This window comes from Pleurodeles waltl, chromosome 3_1 (assembly GCF_031143425.1).
Source record: "Pleurodeles waltl isolate 20211129_DDA chromosome 3_1, aPleWal1.hap1.20221129, whole genome shotgun sequence".
NCBI lineage: Eukaryota > Metazoa > Chordata > Amphibia > Caudata > Salamandridae > Pleurodeles > Pleurodeles waltl.
In genome coordinates this window covers 958,436,673-958,454,043 of record NC_090440.1, presented here as the reverse complement: position 1 = coordinate 958,454,043, position 17,371 = coordinate 958,436,673, and the positions used below count along the sequence as shown (strand labels likewise).

The window sequence follows — 17,371 nt, the reverse complement described above, 5'->3', positions numbered from 1 at the left end:
TCAAGATGCATTGGGGCCAACTTTTTGCTGGAGTGTGAGGCAGTGTGCTCCCTTTTTTTTTTGCACTGTGTCGAATGACGGCTCCCTTGAGCTAACGGGCTGACGAGCCTTGGTGAGGCACCTGCACACCAGAGTGGTACATAAACCTGAGAAGACGTTTGGTGGCATTTCAAGCAACCCCACAAAATATGCTGCTCTCTGCTGATGACGGGCGAAACCCAGAAACACGTGTCCAGAGATACACAGCACTTGCTGCACCTACTAAGGTGAAAGACTTTGATTACTTTTGTTAATGTGAAATTAATCTGACTGCATTTATCAAGATGCATTGGGGCCAACTTTTTGCTGGAGTGTGAGGCAGTGTGCTCCCTTTTTTTTTGCACTGTGTCGAATGACGGCTCCCTTGAGCTAACGGGCTGACGAGCCTTGGTGAGGCACCTGCACACCAGAGTGGTACATAAACCTGAGAAGACGTTTGGTGGCATTTCAAGCAACCCCACAAAATATGCTGCTCTCTGCTGATGACGGGCGAAACCCAGAAACACGTGTCCAGAGATACACAGCACTTGCTGCACCTACTAAGGTGAAAGACTTTGATTACTTTTGTTAATGTGAAATTAATCTGACTGCATTTATCAAGATGCATTGGGGCCAACTTTTTGCTGGAGTGTGAGGCAGTGTGCTCCCTTTTTTTTTGCACTGTGTCGAATGACGGCTCCCTTGAGCTAACGGGCTGACGAGCCTTGGTGAGGCACCTGCACACCAGAGTGGTACATAAACCTGAGAAGACGTTTGGTGGCATTTCAAGCAACCCCACAAAATATGCTGCTCTCTGCTGATGACGGGCGAAACCCAGAAACACGTGTCCAGAGATACACAGCACTTGCTGCACCTACTAAGGTGAAAGACTTTGATTACTTTTGTTAATGTGAAATTAATCTGACTGCATTTATCAAGATGCATTGGGGCCAACTTTTTGCTGGAGTGTGAGGCAGTGTGCTCCCTTTTTTTTTGCACTGTGTCGAATGACGGCTCCCTTGAGCTAACGGGCTGACGAGCCTTGGTGAGGCACCTGCACACCAGAGTGGTACATAAACCTGAGAAGACGTTTGGTGGCATTTCAAGCAACCCCACAAAATATGCTGCTCTCTGCTGATGACGGGCGAAACCCAGAAACACGTGTCCAGAGATACACAGCACTTGCTGCACCTACTAAGGTGAAAGACTTTGATTACTTTTGTTAATGTGAAATTAATCTGACTGCATTTATCAAGATGCATTGGGGCCAACTTTTTGCTGGAGTGTGAGGCAGTGTGCTCCCTTTTTTTTTGCACTGTGTCGAATGACGGCTCCCTTGAGCTAACGGGCTGACGAGCCTTGGTGAGGCACCTGCACACCAGAGTGGTACATAAACCTGAGAAGACGTTTGGTGGCATTTCAAGCAACCCCACAAAATATGCTGCTCTCTGCTGATGACGGGCGAAACCCAGAAACACGTGTCCAGAGATACACAGCACTTGCTGCACCTACTAAGGTGAAAGACTTTGATTACTTTTGTTAATGTGAAATTAATCTGACTGCATTTATCAAGATGCATTGGGGCCAACTTTTTGCTGGAGTGTGAGGCAGTGTGCTCCCTTTTTTTTTGCACTGTGTCGAATGACGGCTCCCTTGAGCTAACGGGCTGACGAGCCTTGGTGAGGCACCTGCACACCAGAGTGGTACATAAACCTGAGAAGACGTTTGGTGGCATTTCAAGCAACCCCACAAAATATGCTGCTCTCTGCTGATGACGGGCGAAACCCAGAAACACGTGTCCAGAGATACACAGCACTTGCTGCACCTACTAAGGTGAAAGACTTTGATTACTTTTGTTAATGTGAAATTAATCTGACTGCATTTATCAAGATGCATTGGGGCCAACTTTTTGCTGGAGTGTGAGGCAGTGTGCTCCCTTTTTTTTTTGCACTGTGTCGAATGACGGCTCCCTTGAGCTAACGGGCTGACGAGCCTTGGTGAGGCACCTGCACACCAGAGTGGTACATAAACCTGAGAAGACGTTTGGTGGCATTTCAAGCAACCCCACAAAATATGCTGCTCTCTGCTGATGACGGGCGAAACCCAGAAACACGTGTCCAGAGATACACAGCACTTGCTGCACCTACTAAGGTGAAAGACTTTGATTACTTTTGTTAATGTGAAATTAATCTGACTGCATTTATCAAGATGCATTGGGGCCAACTTTTTGCTGGAGTGTGAGGCAGTGTGCTCCCCTTTTTTTTCCCCCTTTTTTTTTGCACTGTGTCGAATGACGGCTCCCTTGAGCTAACGGGCTGACGAGCCTTGGTGAGGCACCTGCACACCAGAGTGGTACATAAACCTGAGAAGACGTTTGGTGGCATTTCAAGCAACCCCACAAAATATGCTGCTCTCTGCTGATGACGGGCGAAACCCAGAAACACGTGTCCAGAGATACACAGCACTTGCTGCACCTACTAAGGTGAAAGACTTTGATTACTTTTGTTAATGTGAAATTAATCTGACTGCATTTATCAAGATGCATTGGGGCCAACTTTTTGCTGGAGTGTGAGGCAGTGTGCTCCCTTTTTTTTTGCACTAGTTCAAATTACTATACATGAAAAAGATATGTAATTTTTTATTAACATACATTTCTTAAGCATGGGGTGGTGGGGAGGAGGGACCGTGTTGGCACTCATAGGTAACAATGCTACCTCTATGGTACCTGTTAACATCTTTATCAGCCCGGTTATGTTTTGAAAGTCAGCACGTTTAGATTTTGTATTATTGTATATTTAAGTAAGATGTTTTTGGTAAATTACAAATCTGTTTAGAAACACGCCTGTGATGAAAAATCTAGGTCTAAACAAAGATATTTTCGGAATAAAGTACAAAATGTAGAAAAAAAATTAGGAAGAGGGGAGGGTAACAAAGGACCTGTGATATCACTTCTGGTACAATTTGGTCCTGCAAACATTATACCACTGTGCCTAGTCAGTGTTGGTATAATCAGTTTTATCACTAACATTTTCACCCATGTAACTTACATACTACAAACATGTTAATTGGTTAATGAAAGCTAAAGAAATCTGCACACTCTATGCTTAGGGTTGCGTACATGGTGATGGTCATTATAATATATAATGCACCTGTTTAGTGCGTAAAGTGGGAAACAGATGGAGTCATTCACTAAGAGTCTGACAAACAAGAGGCAGGTATATGTGCCAGAAAAAAAGGCTCATTCAAATGAGTTTAGCAGACAGTAAATAGCAGAACCTGAAACATACTCATGTTTTCGTATGGTTAGCGGAGAAGACTGTGAATCATATAGTGAGAAATGCATTCTGGAACAGATGTCTCTGAAGTCTTGGTTTCTTCGTTCATACTCCTCTACATGAGCTGCCAGGTGCGAGTTTACAACACATATATTTGTGTTATGAAACTTGAACCTAACGGAAACTCCACCTTTATTCCCCTGTAAACAAATCAAATAAAATCAATCACATTGTGAAACAACAGAATAGGCATACTTCAGAGAATTCAGTACAAAAAAAAAAACAGATCTAATTAAATAATATAAAACATTGCTGCTAAAGTTTTTCAACAAAAACCACCCAACTCTTTTGAAGAGTTCTATCCCATCTTCACCTTCACATCCTACTTTCTCCACCCATTGCTCCCTACCCCTTCAACCTCTTTTTATCTACCCTCTTCCTCTGCTTTCAACCACCCTTCAGTCTACTCTCCTCATAGAACTCTTACTGAAAATCTTTCTCCCTATCTACCAAAGCCAGTAACAACACTAATCGCCCGACAGGAGGAAATGGATGATTTGTGTGACAGATCATGCTCATCGCCTTAGTTACCACACTGGCCAGTGCTTCCAAATGAGCTATAAGATGAGTTACAACATGAACAGCAACACAAGTGGCAAAATAAAGTGAAAAACATCTGTCCCCCCTCCACATAACAGTGCAACACTACCCACCACAAAACTAAATTATTTTTAAGCGGCATGACTGTCAACAAGCCTTCAAAGCTACGTATGGAAAACTCCAGTAATCAGACCAATATTTGCTCCTTTGCAAAAGTCTATTATTCAACCTGATTGAAAAAGTCTCTAACCTCAAACATGCACAAAATCGACCCCAACCACCTTTTATGCTTACTAATAAATGCAATATCTCCAAGCAAAAACAGAAATTATATCTAAGAACTAATATACGATTTCAAACTTGAACCACAAAAGTCAATGTCTATGTGCAACTGAGAGAATTTCATAGTTACGGAATGAAAAACAATGTAACATTGCCGCTCTCCTCTTGTGACCTTCTCACCTCCATTCCTTTCACAAGTGGCCTTCTGAACTCAACAGCGGACACTACTGTAAATCATGAATAACTGTATTTGTTTGGAGCATTCAAATAATCCAAACTACAATAATTTAGTTTAGATTAGTTGAAAGCACCCAACAAATACAGCTATTGTTGACTAATCTAATAAACTGGATTGGGCAACTGGCTTTTGTTGAGGCGGTTAAGCGTAGGCCCAGCAATTTTCTACTACTAAAAATCACAACAACATATGCATGGTAGGGGACCTCAACATTTGGCTCAACAAACCACAACTAAGCCATACCTCATGCCTATTATTCGACACTGAAGCAATCGGGCCACAGACGTCATGTTGTCTTTACCCCAATAACTTTATTCGGTCACTAACAGCCGCCTAATTGATTAGATTGATCATCTCATCATCCAGATTTTGCTGATCATTTGCACAACAACCATGCTATAGGCTCTAATAAAACCACAGCTCTCAGATGCTAGAAGAAATTGGAGGTAATCTACTTGTATCTCAACCTCCCCACCGACTGCTCAGAAAGACACCGGAGGAAAACATTGAAACTAGAGATAAAAAGCACCTGCAAAAAAAAAAAAATCAAAAAAAAATCTATAGACTCTCCATCAAAAACCAACACGTTACAACAGGCACAGAGCATTGCACAAACCACATTCCCAACCAAAGAACCTCAGTTGTCAATGAGTTCCTTAGTTTTACCAACATTCTAATAGAGCCAGTCATAGCAAGAAGTACTGCTCATTAAAAGCCCACTCTGTTATAAGCCTGAGCTGAAGACGAGGCACTATAACAAAGGGTGGACCTTGATTGCTTGGTACAGCCCATTATGGGAAGATATAGGAACATTTCAACTCATGAGCGTGGAATGTCTCAATGGAAAAAAGCAGTCTCCTGGTAAAGCAGGAAGTTTGCGACCCCTCGCACCTCCAAAGCTTGGGTGCCTTTCACTGCTTTTTCTGTGTATGTACACTGGCGCTGTGAAAGTGGTTAGCCTTTAGCTCTCGATTTGTCTTGGGATCTGTCAAACTGCTTTTCCTTGCTTGGAAGAGGCGAGGTTGGCAGGAGCAGAGGAGAATTCCCCCCAGTTGAGAGGCATGAGAGAAGGAGAGTCACAAGGTGCGGATTAAGACTTTGGAAAGCTGACAACAGTGGGCCAATACCAGTGCTAATAGACCATTTCTTTGTTGTCTTTATCTGAATTCTAGATTTTCCAGTGTTTAATAAATGTTAAGCACTCTGAGGAACTCTGCAATGCCCTAGCAAACTTCTAAGCATAAATCCATTCAAAAACAAGCAAATCCTTCCCAAAACTCATGATATCAAGCTGAGCTGCTTTAAGCAGTCAGCTAGTCCTGTGATTTTTGAACCATTTAACACATAAAGAAACCTCAAACATAATCATAGCCTTAAACCTGGCTGGTTCTATAATGGATCCTTGCCCCACTAATATTTTTCAGTCAGTCCTACTTGAGTCTTCTGCTGCCATGAATGCAAAAGAGATCAGCTCTTCCCTGTAAATTGGTAAATTCTCAAATGACTAAAAAACGAAATATATTAAACTTATTATAAAGAAACAAGGGTCAGCCAAGATTTCCCATTAATAACAAACCGGTGGTCCCTTAGAAAAATTCATTGAAAAAGCACCCAAAAACACTACTGTCAGGCAGAATGGATTCAACCCAGTAAAAAGCAATAAATCAGCACCTGGAACAACTTTATGAACGGGGGTTGCTTTTCTACTATGACATCAATTGTCATCAGCTTTTGACACAGTTGATCACCAGTATTAGTCCAGAATCTAAATGACTTTGTGATACAAGCGGATTTATCAACTAAATAAAATCTTTCCTCAAGGATTGGCCCAAATTGCCTCCCTACCACCATTCTACTCTGTACTATACTTCAACTCATTTAGTATCCCACAAGGCTCAACCATTGCACCTTTACTCTTTAATATCAACCAATGCTGATGACACTCTGATCATCTTCAAGCTCAAAAATCCCACAAAGGTCAAAACTTCAAGACTCTCGGAGCGCCTATTGGCTGTGGAAAAAATAAATTCTAGAGAATCATCTCAAACTTAACTCCTCGAAAACAGAAATTCTTACCTATGGACTCTAGCAAAACTATAACCCCATATGCTCTTGACCACAGAAAATGAGACAGCCACCTACCACCTCAGCCTAAGTAATAAAACTTGGAGTGATTATAGACTCCAGTCTCTCTTGTCAATTACAAGTAAACAAAGTTATGTCTTTCTACACAATGAGAATCCTATGACACGTTTACCCATTTTTAGGGCTCTTATATAGAATATAAAGATAGCTGGTGCTAACTATATTAAGAATGTATTAAGCAAACAGACTCTAGATTGCACTCATTAAAAAATAAATCAGTAAACTATAGAGAATACAGAATACTGCAGCTAAAATAAGTTGCTAACTTTCCCGAGGTCAAATCATTACACTGGTTACCTGCAGCTAGAAAAATATACTTCAAATCCCTCTGCATCGTACGTCAGTCAGTGTTTGGGCTGAAATCCAGAATCATACAATCAAAACACTGACTATTCAACAAAAGTGAAGCCTCAGATCCAGAATGAATCCACTGCTAGTAATTGCCACTTGAAACCCATGCAGGAGGTAACAGCTCCTACACATAAACATGCAAACTATGGCATAAACCATCCAAGAAAATCAGAGCTATGCAAAGACACTTGCATTCAGAAAAGTCTTCAAGTCCTGGATTTTACCAGGCTTGCAATTCAGAACAGTCATCAGGTGTTGGCTTTGTAATTAACCAGGACTACAGAACTCAACTCTGACTGGTTTGTATATGATGCTTGGAAATCAATCTCAACACTTCTTTGGTTTTTGCAACATGCATAAAATGTGCTTATATGCTATTGTGGCATTTATGGAGCAGACAGTCTGGGAACTTCGCTTGACAATAACGTTCAACACTCTCAGATGCCACTTCTATCAACACCTGTCTCAGATCCATGCACTTCAGGATCACAACCAATGATCTGCAAAGCACTTTGGGATCTCAATATGAGGAAGGGAAGTGCTATAGAAATGCTGCAATACAGCACAATACAATTTGATACAGTTTTCTGCAAGAATGGCTGCTACTGACCTGGAGTGTTTTGTTAGATTTTTACATGAATTATACATACACCAAATCTAGGGAATTCATGCCTCACTCTGGATTATTTGAAATGATATCTTGTTCACGAAAATGGACTTGTGAACATTACCAAACTAATAAAATAAGCCCTGCTCTTTGCTGAGGGCACCTTAACCACCTTTGTGTATAGAGACCAACAAAAAGTAACATTGGCATAGATGCCAGTTCTCATTAAAGCTCCACACTAGGGATATCCAATATTGGTCCTGGAGAGACTGAGCTATACTGTATTTTCAGGATAATCACAAACTATGTTAATGAGCTCCATTTTTGTATTCATTAAATTTGATTGAATCTTATGTTAATAGTTTGAAAATCAGGCATGAGCCTTGTCGACCTCCCTGCACCACACCATCATCAGCATCATGGCTCAACAAATGTAAGATCCTTATTCCATTTTTATCTGATACCCTGCAAATGCATGGGATTTGAGCACATATATAGCTATTGCTTCACAACAGATGCAAAAAGATAGCCACAAGTCTCCAAAAGCTGGGGGTCACTGAAAAAACATTTTCCCACTGTCAGATAGCACTGCGCAAAATATTGAGCTCTGCAAGTTGAAGTCCTGCTTTGAGCTGCAAACCTATATTTCTGAACCTCTACTGTAGAACACAGAATGTGATTGTTACTCTCCGCTACACAACTGTGCACTAATCACAACAGGAAATCATAGTTGTGTTATATCTAACGAAAGCATAAGCCAAGGTATTCATACACATGAAGCAGATGCAGTGAACACAAATTTCCTCAAACAAAAAAATATCCAGTTTTATTCTACGGCAGCCATGTCAAGTCAAAAATCAAATGAGTAGACGTTATTTTTGATTAACTAACTTGTGATAAACATCTCTATATTTCCGCAATCCAAAAACTAAATTTATGACTAAATATCACAGCCAGTTTCAAGTCCAATAATGTCTTACCATCCTTCCCATAATTCCTGTCCCAACTGATTCTGCTTCCACATCTGAAATATGCTCTGCAAGCTCCTTCCTCACATAGAATAAGAGCATGATCCCCACCAGGCGAATAAGCTTTATCTAAGACACAAATGAAAGAAACAATTAATTTTAATGGTTTTGTGAGCTGGAGGATATACACAGGAAGACACAATACATCTGGGATACCCAGTGGAGGAGCATCAAAAGGGCTCAATCTAGAGCATAGTAATATTTATGTGACAGGGCATATGGGCCAACCCTCTGCCTTATTTCACCTTGTGGATTATGCCATTGCTGTGGGAAGTGTGTATGAAACAGTGGAGACCTCATTTCTGAACCAGTGCCTGTAGTGATTTTTTTGGGCACTGTTGATAGCAGGCCAGCTTTTTTTAGCCTAAGTGCAGTTCACAGTTTCCACCATTGCAGCCCTTGCGATTTTGGATTTTTCATCTTGGACTGCAACCATGCAGCAGCAGAGAGTCAAAGTAGGGGGTGTCATTAGCTTGTCGAGATCCATAACGTTTGCAACCACCTGACAGGACACCAGAGTCAGAGATTTTGCAACAACACTTAGGTACTTCCTAGTCAAGTGGATTAAGGAGAAGGATAAATTGCTTACCTGTAATCCTAGTACTCTTCAAGGGGAATCCTCATCAAAGTCATAAACATTGAATAGTTCCGCCCACGTGCGGCGACTCCAGAGCCCTTCTTAAATATTATATACATATATATCAACATTGTACGTAATACTTAACATATACACACACACACACACACACATACACTGTAAAGTGGATTATTGTTAAGGGCAGGTAAGTACCTACATCTAGCAACAGGTCACTAACCCCCAATTAGGTCTCAATAAATTAAACCCAGCTCAACCCTTGGTAGCTTGGCAACGAGGCTTAACTTAGAAGACAAGTGTGTAAAGAATTTAAAAATCACAAAGCAGTAAATAAGTAAAACATAAAGCACAATAAAAATCCAACACCAATGTATAAACATAGATTATATTTTTATCTTCATGACACAAAAATTATTCAAATCGGATAGGGGGAACCAGAGATATGATTTTTTAAAGAATTAATGTTTTCTAGCGCATAGAACCAACTAGCGCTCAAAGGGTTAAAAAAAGATCACACTGGACAGGGACAAAGTCCAGAGTTCAGGCCACCAACGAGGTAACACTGTTACACTTACTTTCGAAGTGTTTCTTGATCCAGGAAAGTGATCTACAGCACAGCCAAGGGTTCAGATGCTCTGGTTTCCATCTTGGGGTCAGGAACCACAACTCCCACAATGTACCTCTACAACTTATGGAGTTGTTCCAAACATCTCCAAACTTCTGGATCTTCTTCCAGAGGTCCTTTTTGGGTCCTTGAAGTGTCCACAATTTGATCCAAGGTTCCAGAAGCTCCGAGTTGCTCCTTGAGAGTTGGGACTACAATTCCCAGAATGCACTTGGTCAGAATCCTAAATGGCCACTGGTCAGTTGGGCTCTTCTTGCAGGACTTGATGCAGGGGACTCTGGGTATCTCCTTTGTACCTGAAGCAAACAGGGAGTCCCTTCTTGAAGCAGTAGAAGACAGGCAAAGTCTTTTTAGTGGTGAAGCCCAAGTATGCAGCTGGTGCAGTCCTTCAGAGTGCAAAGTCAAGGTGCAGGTCAGAGGTCCAGCAGGGCAGTCCTTTTTCTTCTTTGTCTTGTTCCTTGTAGGGATCTGAGGTGTAGGTGCAGCTCTGCTATATTTATCCTTGCTCCTGGGGTGGAAAGCAGGGGGGTCCTGGTTGTCCAATCACAGGCAGGCTCCTTCCCCCCTTTGATGACCACATCCCGGGAAGTGTGGCAAAAATCAAACCCAGGGAGCAACATTCTTAAAAAATCCAACGTGGCTGAAAGTGATTTTTGGAGATTAGAACTGGCTGAGCCAGCACTGGTGTGGCTAAAAATCCTAAACACACCCCTCTCCTGCCCTCTCCTAATCTAATCAAGAGGGCACCTAATTATCTGGGGTTGCAGGAAATGTGGGAGGTCCTGAGCTACTCCAAATGTCCTTCCCTGCCTTTGAAGACCAGTTTGGTTGCTCTCCCCCATCCTGTTTCACCATCTGCTGTGGCAGATCTCCTACCCCAGGCACATCCTTTGTGCTCAGCCCAGGCCACTTCACACCTCATCAATGCAGCCTGGCCAAGCTGCCAGAGGCTGGCCAATCAGAAAGGGGCACTACAGAGCTGAAGTTGGCAACTTTTAGGTAGAATTTTAAAACTACTTACACGCACTAGTTATATTAAGTCCAACAATAGCAAGTTGTGGGATTTATTATAACAATTAATTTGATACCAAACTCAAGGTATCTGTCTCTTATGGGGCCTTTGTTCATTAAAATAAAGTCTCCCCATGTTAGCCTAGGGAGGCCATTCACTACAGTGAGGGAAAACCGAATTTGGCTGTTTTACCTCACCAGGGCTTATAAAACTATTTTTTATAAGGTCCCTGCTTATAGTTACATGGCACCCAACCCTAGGGGCACATAGGGCACACCTTAGGGGTGAGTTATATGTTAAAATAAGGTAGTTTAAGACTTTGGAAGTACTTTTATTTCCAAAGTCGAATTTGCATATAACTTCAGTTTGAAAGCAGCCATGAAGGCAGGCCTGACTTTAAAATGACACTGGGCACCTCAGCAGTGCACCTATAGGGGCACTACCTAAGCTGGGGTCCCTAAACCTATGTGCCCTACCATATACTGGGGACTTATAGGTAGGTAGCCAATTATAATTAGCCTTATTTGCATACTGATTTTACACAGAGCATGGGCCCTGTGACTGGTTAGCAGTACCCAGGGCATAATCAGAGTCAGGAAAACACCTGCAAGAAGTGCGAGTTATAGTTACCTTAGGGCACAAGTTATGGTTACTTGAAAGAACTCTAACTATAACTGCTGGATTTCTATGCTCATGTACAAGTAAATTCAGAACCTAACTATAACATCCCTGTAACCTTTTTTTTTCAGTGAATCTCTATGTTTTTTTAACACACACGTTAATATTTGTGTCAGGTTGTGGCAGGCCAATCCGAGGAGGATCCACAAATCCACGATTCGGCCAGAACAAAAAGGGCAATTTATTTGCCCATGAGGGGTTAGGGAGCCCTCCATGTGTCCTATGGGGTCAGGATACCTGTATCCTTACCCCTTATATGTTTACACTGTTTTTTCCCACCCCCCCCAGGCAATGCAAGAAACAAAATGGCGGCTGCAAATTTTCTGTCAGGTTGTGGCCTGACAACCAGGGCCTTGCTTTTCCTCTGAACCCACACAGGATCCAAGGAGGATCCATGTCTCTATATATACAAAGTTGTTTTCCAGTTAACTACAAGAAAACCACTGAATGGATTCACACCAAATCACAAAATGGTCACTTTCTGGACCATGACCTACCTTCCTGTCAAATGTGGTCTAATTTTGTTGTTTTGGGACCCCCCCTCTTTTGCTCTGCCCCCTCCAGACGGCAGCTGGCATGGCTGGCACATTTTTAGGGAAAATGTTGTGAACATTTGTCAACCAGCGGCAAAGATAAAAGTAAAAAAATGCTTTTTATAAAGAAATTAGGTCCTGGCAACCGCTACTAGTGTGTGTGTATATATATATATATATATATATATATATACACACACATATGTATACATACATACATATATATATACACACACCCACACCCACATATGTGTGTGTATATATATACATATATATACTGTAGGAGGCTGGACTGGCTTGTAGTGAGTACCAAGGGGTACTTGCACATTGCACCAGGCCCAGTTAACCCTTATTAGTGTATAGGGTGTCTAGCAGCTTAGGCTGATAGATAATGGTAGCTTAGCAGAGCAGCTTAGGCTGAACTAGGAGACGTGTGAAGCTACTACAGTACCACTTAATGTCATATGCACAATATCATAAGAAAACACAATACACAGTTATACTAAAAATAAAGGTACTTTATTTTTATGACAATATGCCAAAGTATCTTGGAGTGTACCCTCAGTGAGAGGATAGGAAATATACACAAGATATATATACACAATAGCAAAAATATGCAGTATAGTCTTAGAAAACAGTGCAAACAATGTATAGTTACAATAGGATGCAATGGGGAAACATAGGGATAGGGGCAACACAAACCATATACTCCAAAAGTGGAATGCGAACCACGAATGGACCCCAAACCTATGTGACCTTGTAGAGGGTCGCTGGGACTATTAGTAAATAGTGAGAGTTAGAAAAATAACCCTCCCCAAGACCCTGAAAAGTGAGTGCAAAGTGCACTAAAGTTCCCCTAAGGACAAAGAAGTCGTGTTAGAGGAATAATGCAGGAAAGACACAAACCAGCAATGCAACAACTGTGGATTTCCAATCTAGGGTACCTGTGGAACAAGGGGACCAAGTCCAAAAGTCACAAGCAAGTCGGAGATGGGCAGATGCCCAGGAAATGCCAGCTGCGGGTGCAAAGAAGCTTCTACTGGACAGAAGAAGCTGAGGTTTCTGCAGGAACGCAAAGGGCTAGAGACTTCCCCTTTGGTGGACGGATCCCTCTCGCCTTGGAGAGTCGCGCAGAAGTGTTTTCCCGCTGAAAGGACGCCAACAAGCCTTGCTAGTCGCAAATCGTGCGTTTGCCGTTTTTGGACGCTGCTGGGGCCCAGGAGGGACCAGGAGGTCGCAAATTGGACCTGAAGAGAGAGGGGACGTCGAGCAAGACAAAGAGCCCTCACTGAAGCAGGTAGCACCCGGAGAAGTGCCAGAAACAGGCACTACGAGGAGGCGTGAAACGGTGCTCGCCGAAGTTGCACAAAGGAGTCCCATGTCGCCGGAGACCAACTTAGAAAGTCGTGCAATGCAGGTTAGAGTGCCGTGGACACAGGCTTGGCTGTGCACAAAGGATTTCCGCCGGAAGTGCACAGGGGCCGGAGTAGCTGCAAAGTCGCGGTTCCCATCAATGCAGCCCAGCGAGGTGAGACAAGGACTTACCTCCACCAAACTTGGACTGAAGAGTCACTGGACTGTGGGGGTCACTTGGACAGAGTCGCTGGATTCGAGGGACCTCGCTCGTCGTGCTGAGAGGAGACCCAAGGGACCGGTAATGCAGCTTTTTGGTGCCTGCGGTTGCAGGGGGAAGATTCCGTCGACCCACGGGAGATTTCTTCGGAGCTTCTGGTGCAGAGAGGAGGCAGACTACCCCCACAGCATGCACAAGCAGGAAAACAGTCGAGAAGGCGGCAGGATCAGCGTTACAGAGTTGCAGTAGTCGTCTTTGCTACTATGTTGCAGGTTTGCAGGCTTCCAGCGCGGTCAGCAGTCGATTCCTTATCAGAAGGTGAAGAGAGAGATGCAGAGGAACTCGGATGAGCTCTTGCATTCGTTATCTAAAGTTTCCCCAGAGACAGAGACCCTAAATAGCCAGAAAAGAGGGTTTGGCTACCTAGGAGAGAGGATAGGCTAGCAACACCTGAAGGAGCCTATCACAAGGAGTCTCTGACGTCACCTGGTGGCACTGGCCACTCAGAGCAGTCCAGTGTGCCAGCAGCACCTCTGTTTCCAAGATGGCAGAGGTCTGGAGCACACTGGAGGAGCTCTGGACACCTCCCAGGGGAGGTGCAGGTCAGGGGAGTGGTCACTCCCCTTTCCTTTGTCCAGTTTCGCGCCAGAGCAGGGGCTAAGGGGTCCCTGAACCGGTGTAGACTGGCTTATGCAGAATTGGGCACATCTGTGTCCAAGAAAGCATTTCCAGAGGCTGGGGGAGGCTACTCCTCCCCTGCCTTCACACCATTTTCCAAAGGGAGAGGGTGTCACACCCTCTCTCAGAGGAAGTTCTTTGTTCTGCCATCCTGGGCCAGGCCTGGCTGGACCCCAGGAGGGCAGATGCCTGTCTGAGGGGTTGGCAGCAGCAGCAGCTGCAGTGAAACCCCAGGAAGGGCAGTTTGGCAGTACCAGGGTCTGTGCTACAGACCACTGGGATCATGGGATTGTGCCAACTATGCCAGGATGGCATAGAGGGGGCAATTCCATGATCATAGACATGTTACATGGCCATATTCGGAGTTACCATTGTGAAGCTACATATAGGTAGTGACCTATATGTAGTGCACGCGTGTAATGGTGTCCCCGCACTCACAAAGTTCAGGGAATTGGCTCTGAACAATGTGGGGGCACCTTGGCTAGTGCCAGGGTGCCCTCACACTAAGTAACTTTGCACCTAACCTTTACCAGGTAAAGGTTAGACATATAGGTGACTTATAAGTTACTTAAGTGCAGTGTAAAATGGCTGTGAAATAACGTGGACGTTATTTCACTCAGGCTGCAGTGGCTGGCCTGTGTAAGGATTGTCAGAGCTCCCTATGGGTGGCAAAAGAAATGCTGCAGCCCATAGGGATCTCCTGGAACCCCAATACCCTGGGTACCTCAGTACCATATACTAGGGAATTATAAGGGTGTTCCAGTAAGCCAATGTAAATTGGTAAAAATGGTCACTAGCCTGTTAGTGACAATTTGGAAAGAAATGAGAGAGCATAACCACTGAGGTTCTGATTAGCAGAGCCTTAGTGAGACAGTTAGTCACTACACAGGTAACACATTCAGGCACACTTATGAGCACTGGGGCCCTGGGTTACCAGGGTCCCAGTGACACATACAACTAAAACAACATATATACAGTGAAAAATGGGGGTAACATGCCAAGCAAGATGGTACTTTGAACAAGTTACTAACTTCAGTAACGCCTTTTCTGGTGGATACATTAGCTACCTGTGGATTCCTCACCTAAAGAATTTTCCCCACGTGCTAGCTTTGACGGAAATTTTCTTCTAGCTCTGCACGTCTACGATGACGTCACAATTGCCCGACTCCACGCGACGCCGTAGGACGTCATCCAGGCAATAAGAAGCCCTCATCGACGTGCAGACGTCAGTTATCACCATTTTTTACGTGCCTTTGAGGCGAACAGGTGAACATTGACTTTGCAGAGAAATATAATGACATCAAGTAAAATTATTTACCAACATTTATTGCAATAATATAAAATGATACTAATGGAAACAACACACTCATATGGAAACAAATATATATACCTATACATATCCAAACATGTTTCCTTTGAAAAATCCCATATATAGAAATAAATATATGTATATACACATCTCATTATTATATACAAATATTCAATAAACCGGTGCTCACTCAAAGAATTTGTGGTAAGACCAATCAGGCAACGGGGAGGCGTGTGGGACCGTGAGGAATCCACAGGTAGCTAATGCCTCCACCAGAAAAGGCATTACCGAAGGTAAGTAACTTGTTCTTCTGATGGATACAACTACCTGTGGATTCCTCACCTAAAGAATAGAGTCCCAAAGTAGTACCACCTCCGAAGGTGGGTGCCTGAATGGTCAAACCAAGAAATCCTGCAGCACTGAGCGGGCAAAATGGCCATCCCTCCTGACCTCAGAGTCCAAACAATAATGTTTGACAAAAGTATGGAGGGACACCCAAGTTGCCGCTTTGCAGATGTCAACCACAGGAACACCCCTAGCCAAGGCAGATGAAGCAGTCTTAGCCCTGGTGGAAGGAGCTCGGAGCCCTACAGGGGGTTCTTTCTTTGCTAAGAAATAACAAAGTTTGATACAGAGAATGACCCACCTGGACAGCGTTCTCTTGTGGACTGCTCTGCCTCTCCTCTTCCCCACGTATCGAACAAAGAGCTGATCGTCTTGCCTGAACTCCCTCGTCCTGTCGACAAAGAAGCTCAATGCGCTTCGTGGATCCAACCGGTGAAGCCTCTCTTCCTCCTTGGTTGGATGAGGCGGAGGGGTAAAAGGAAGAGAGAGTAATGGACTGCCCCAAATGAAAGGGTGTAACAACCTTCGGGAGGAAAGCCGCCTTGGTCCTTAACACCACTTTGTCTCTAAAAAAGGAAAGATATGGGGACTCTACACTAAGCCTGGAGCTCTTGGCGGATCTTCTCAGAACCCGAGGAATCAAGGGTATGGGGGGAAATGTGTAAAGCAACTGACCCTTCCAGGACATCTGAAACGCGTCCCCCAATGCTCCTTGCACCGGACACTGGAGGCTGCAAAATGACGGGCAGTGCGTGTTCTCCTGAGTGGCAAACAGATCTATCTGAGGATACCCCCACATCTGGAAGATGTAAAGAACCAGATCCGGATGAAGACGCCACTCGTGATCGGTCGAGATGAGCCGGCTGACACCGTCCGCACGCACGTTCAGAACTCCGGCCAAATAATTTGCTACCAAGCAAATCTTGTGGTCCTGAAGCCAGGACCAGAGTCGAAGAGATTCTCTGCAGAGAAGATACGACCCCACTCCTCCCTGCTTGTTTATATACCACATTGCGGTAGTGTTGTCCGTCAGGACCTGAACTGACTGACCGCGAAGGGAAGGGAGTAAGGCCTTGAGAGCCAGATGTATCGTCTGCAATTCCAACAGATTGATGTGAAACCTCTGTTCCACTGGAGCCGAACAAACTTTGATCTCCAGGTCTCCCAGATGAGCTCCCCACCCTAGAGTGGAAGCATCTGTCACAACTGTGGCCACTGGCGGAGGCAGCGAGAACGGCCTTCCTTGCGACAGGTTGCCGACCCCAGCCCACCATCGAAGATCCGCTGCAGCGTCTCTGGAGATCTCCTTTGTGCTGAAACCACTGCCTGCGGACGCACCACTAAAGAGCCTTCATGTGCCAGCGTGCATGCATGACCAGCAGAATGCAAGAAGCGAACAAACCGAGCAGACGAAGGACCTTGAGGACTGGGATGACCGCTCCATCTTGAAACATTGGAATCAACGCCTGAATGTCCTGA

At 44.1% G+C, this 17,371-nt stretch overlaps 1 protein-coding gene across 3 annotated transcripts in view; it reads right to left on the bottom strand.

Moving 5' to 3' along the window:
• Positions 1-17,371, bottom strand: part of INPP5B (inositol polyphosphate-5-phosphatase B) — a 738,051-nt gene that overhangs the window by 324,869 nt on the left and 395,811 nt on the right. For all 3 annotated transcript variants that reach the window (XM_069223977.1, XM_069223978.1, XM_069223979.1), the window contains 2 exons: positions 8,497-8,613; positions 3,306-3,493 (listed from right to left, as the gene is read on the bottom strand). In XM_069223977.1, coding sequence (XP_069080078.1) covers positions 3,306-3,493; positions 8,497-8,613 — 305 coding nt within the window. The remainder of the gene's footprint in view (positions 1-3,305; positions 3,494-8,496; positions 8,614-17,371) is intronic.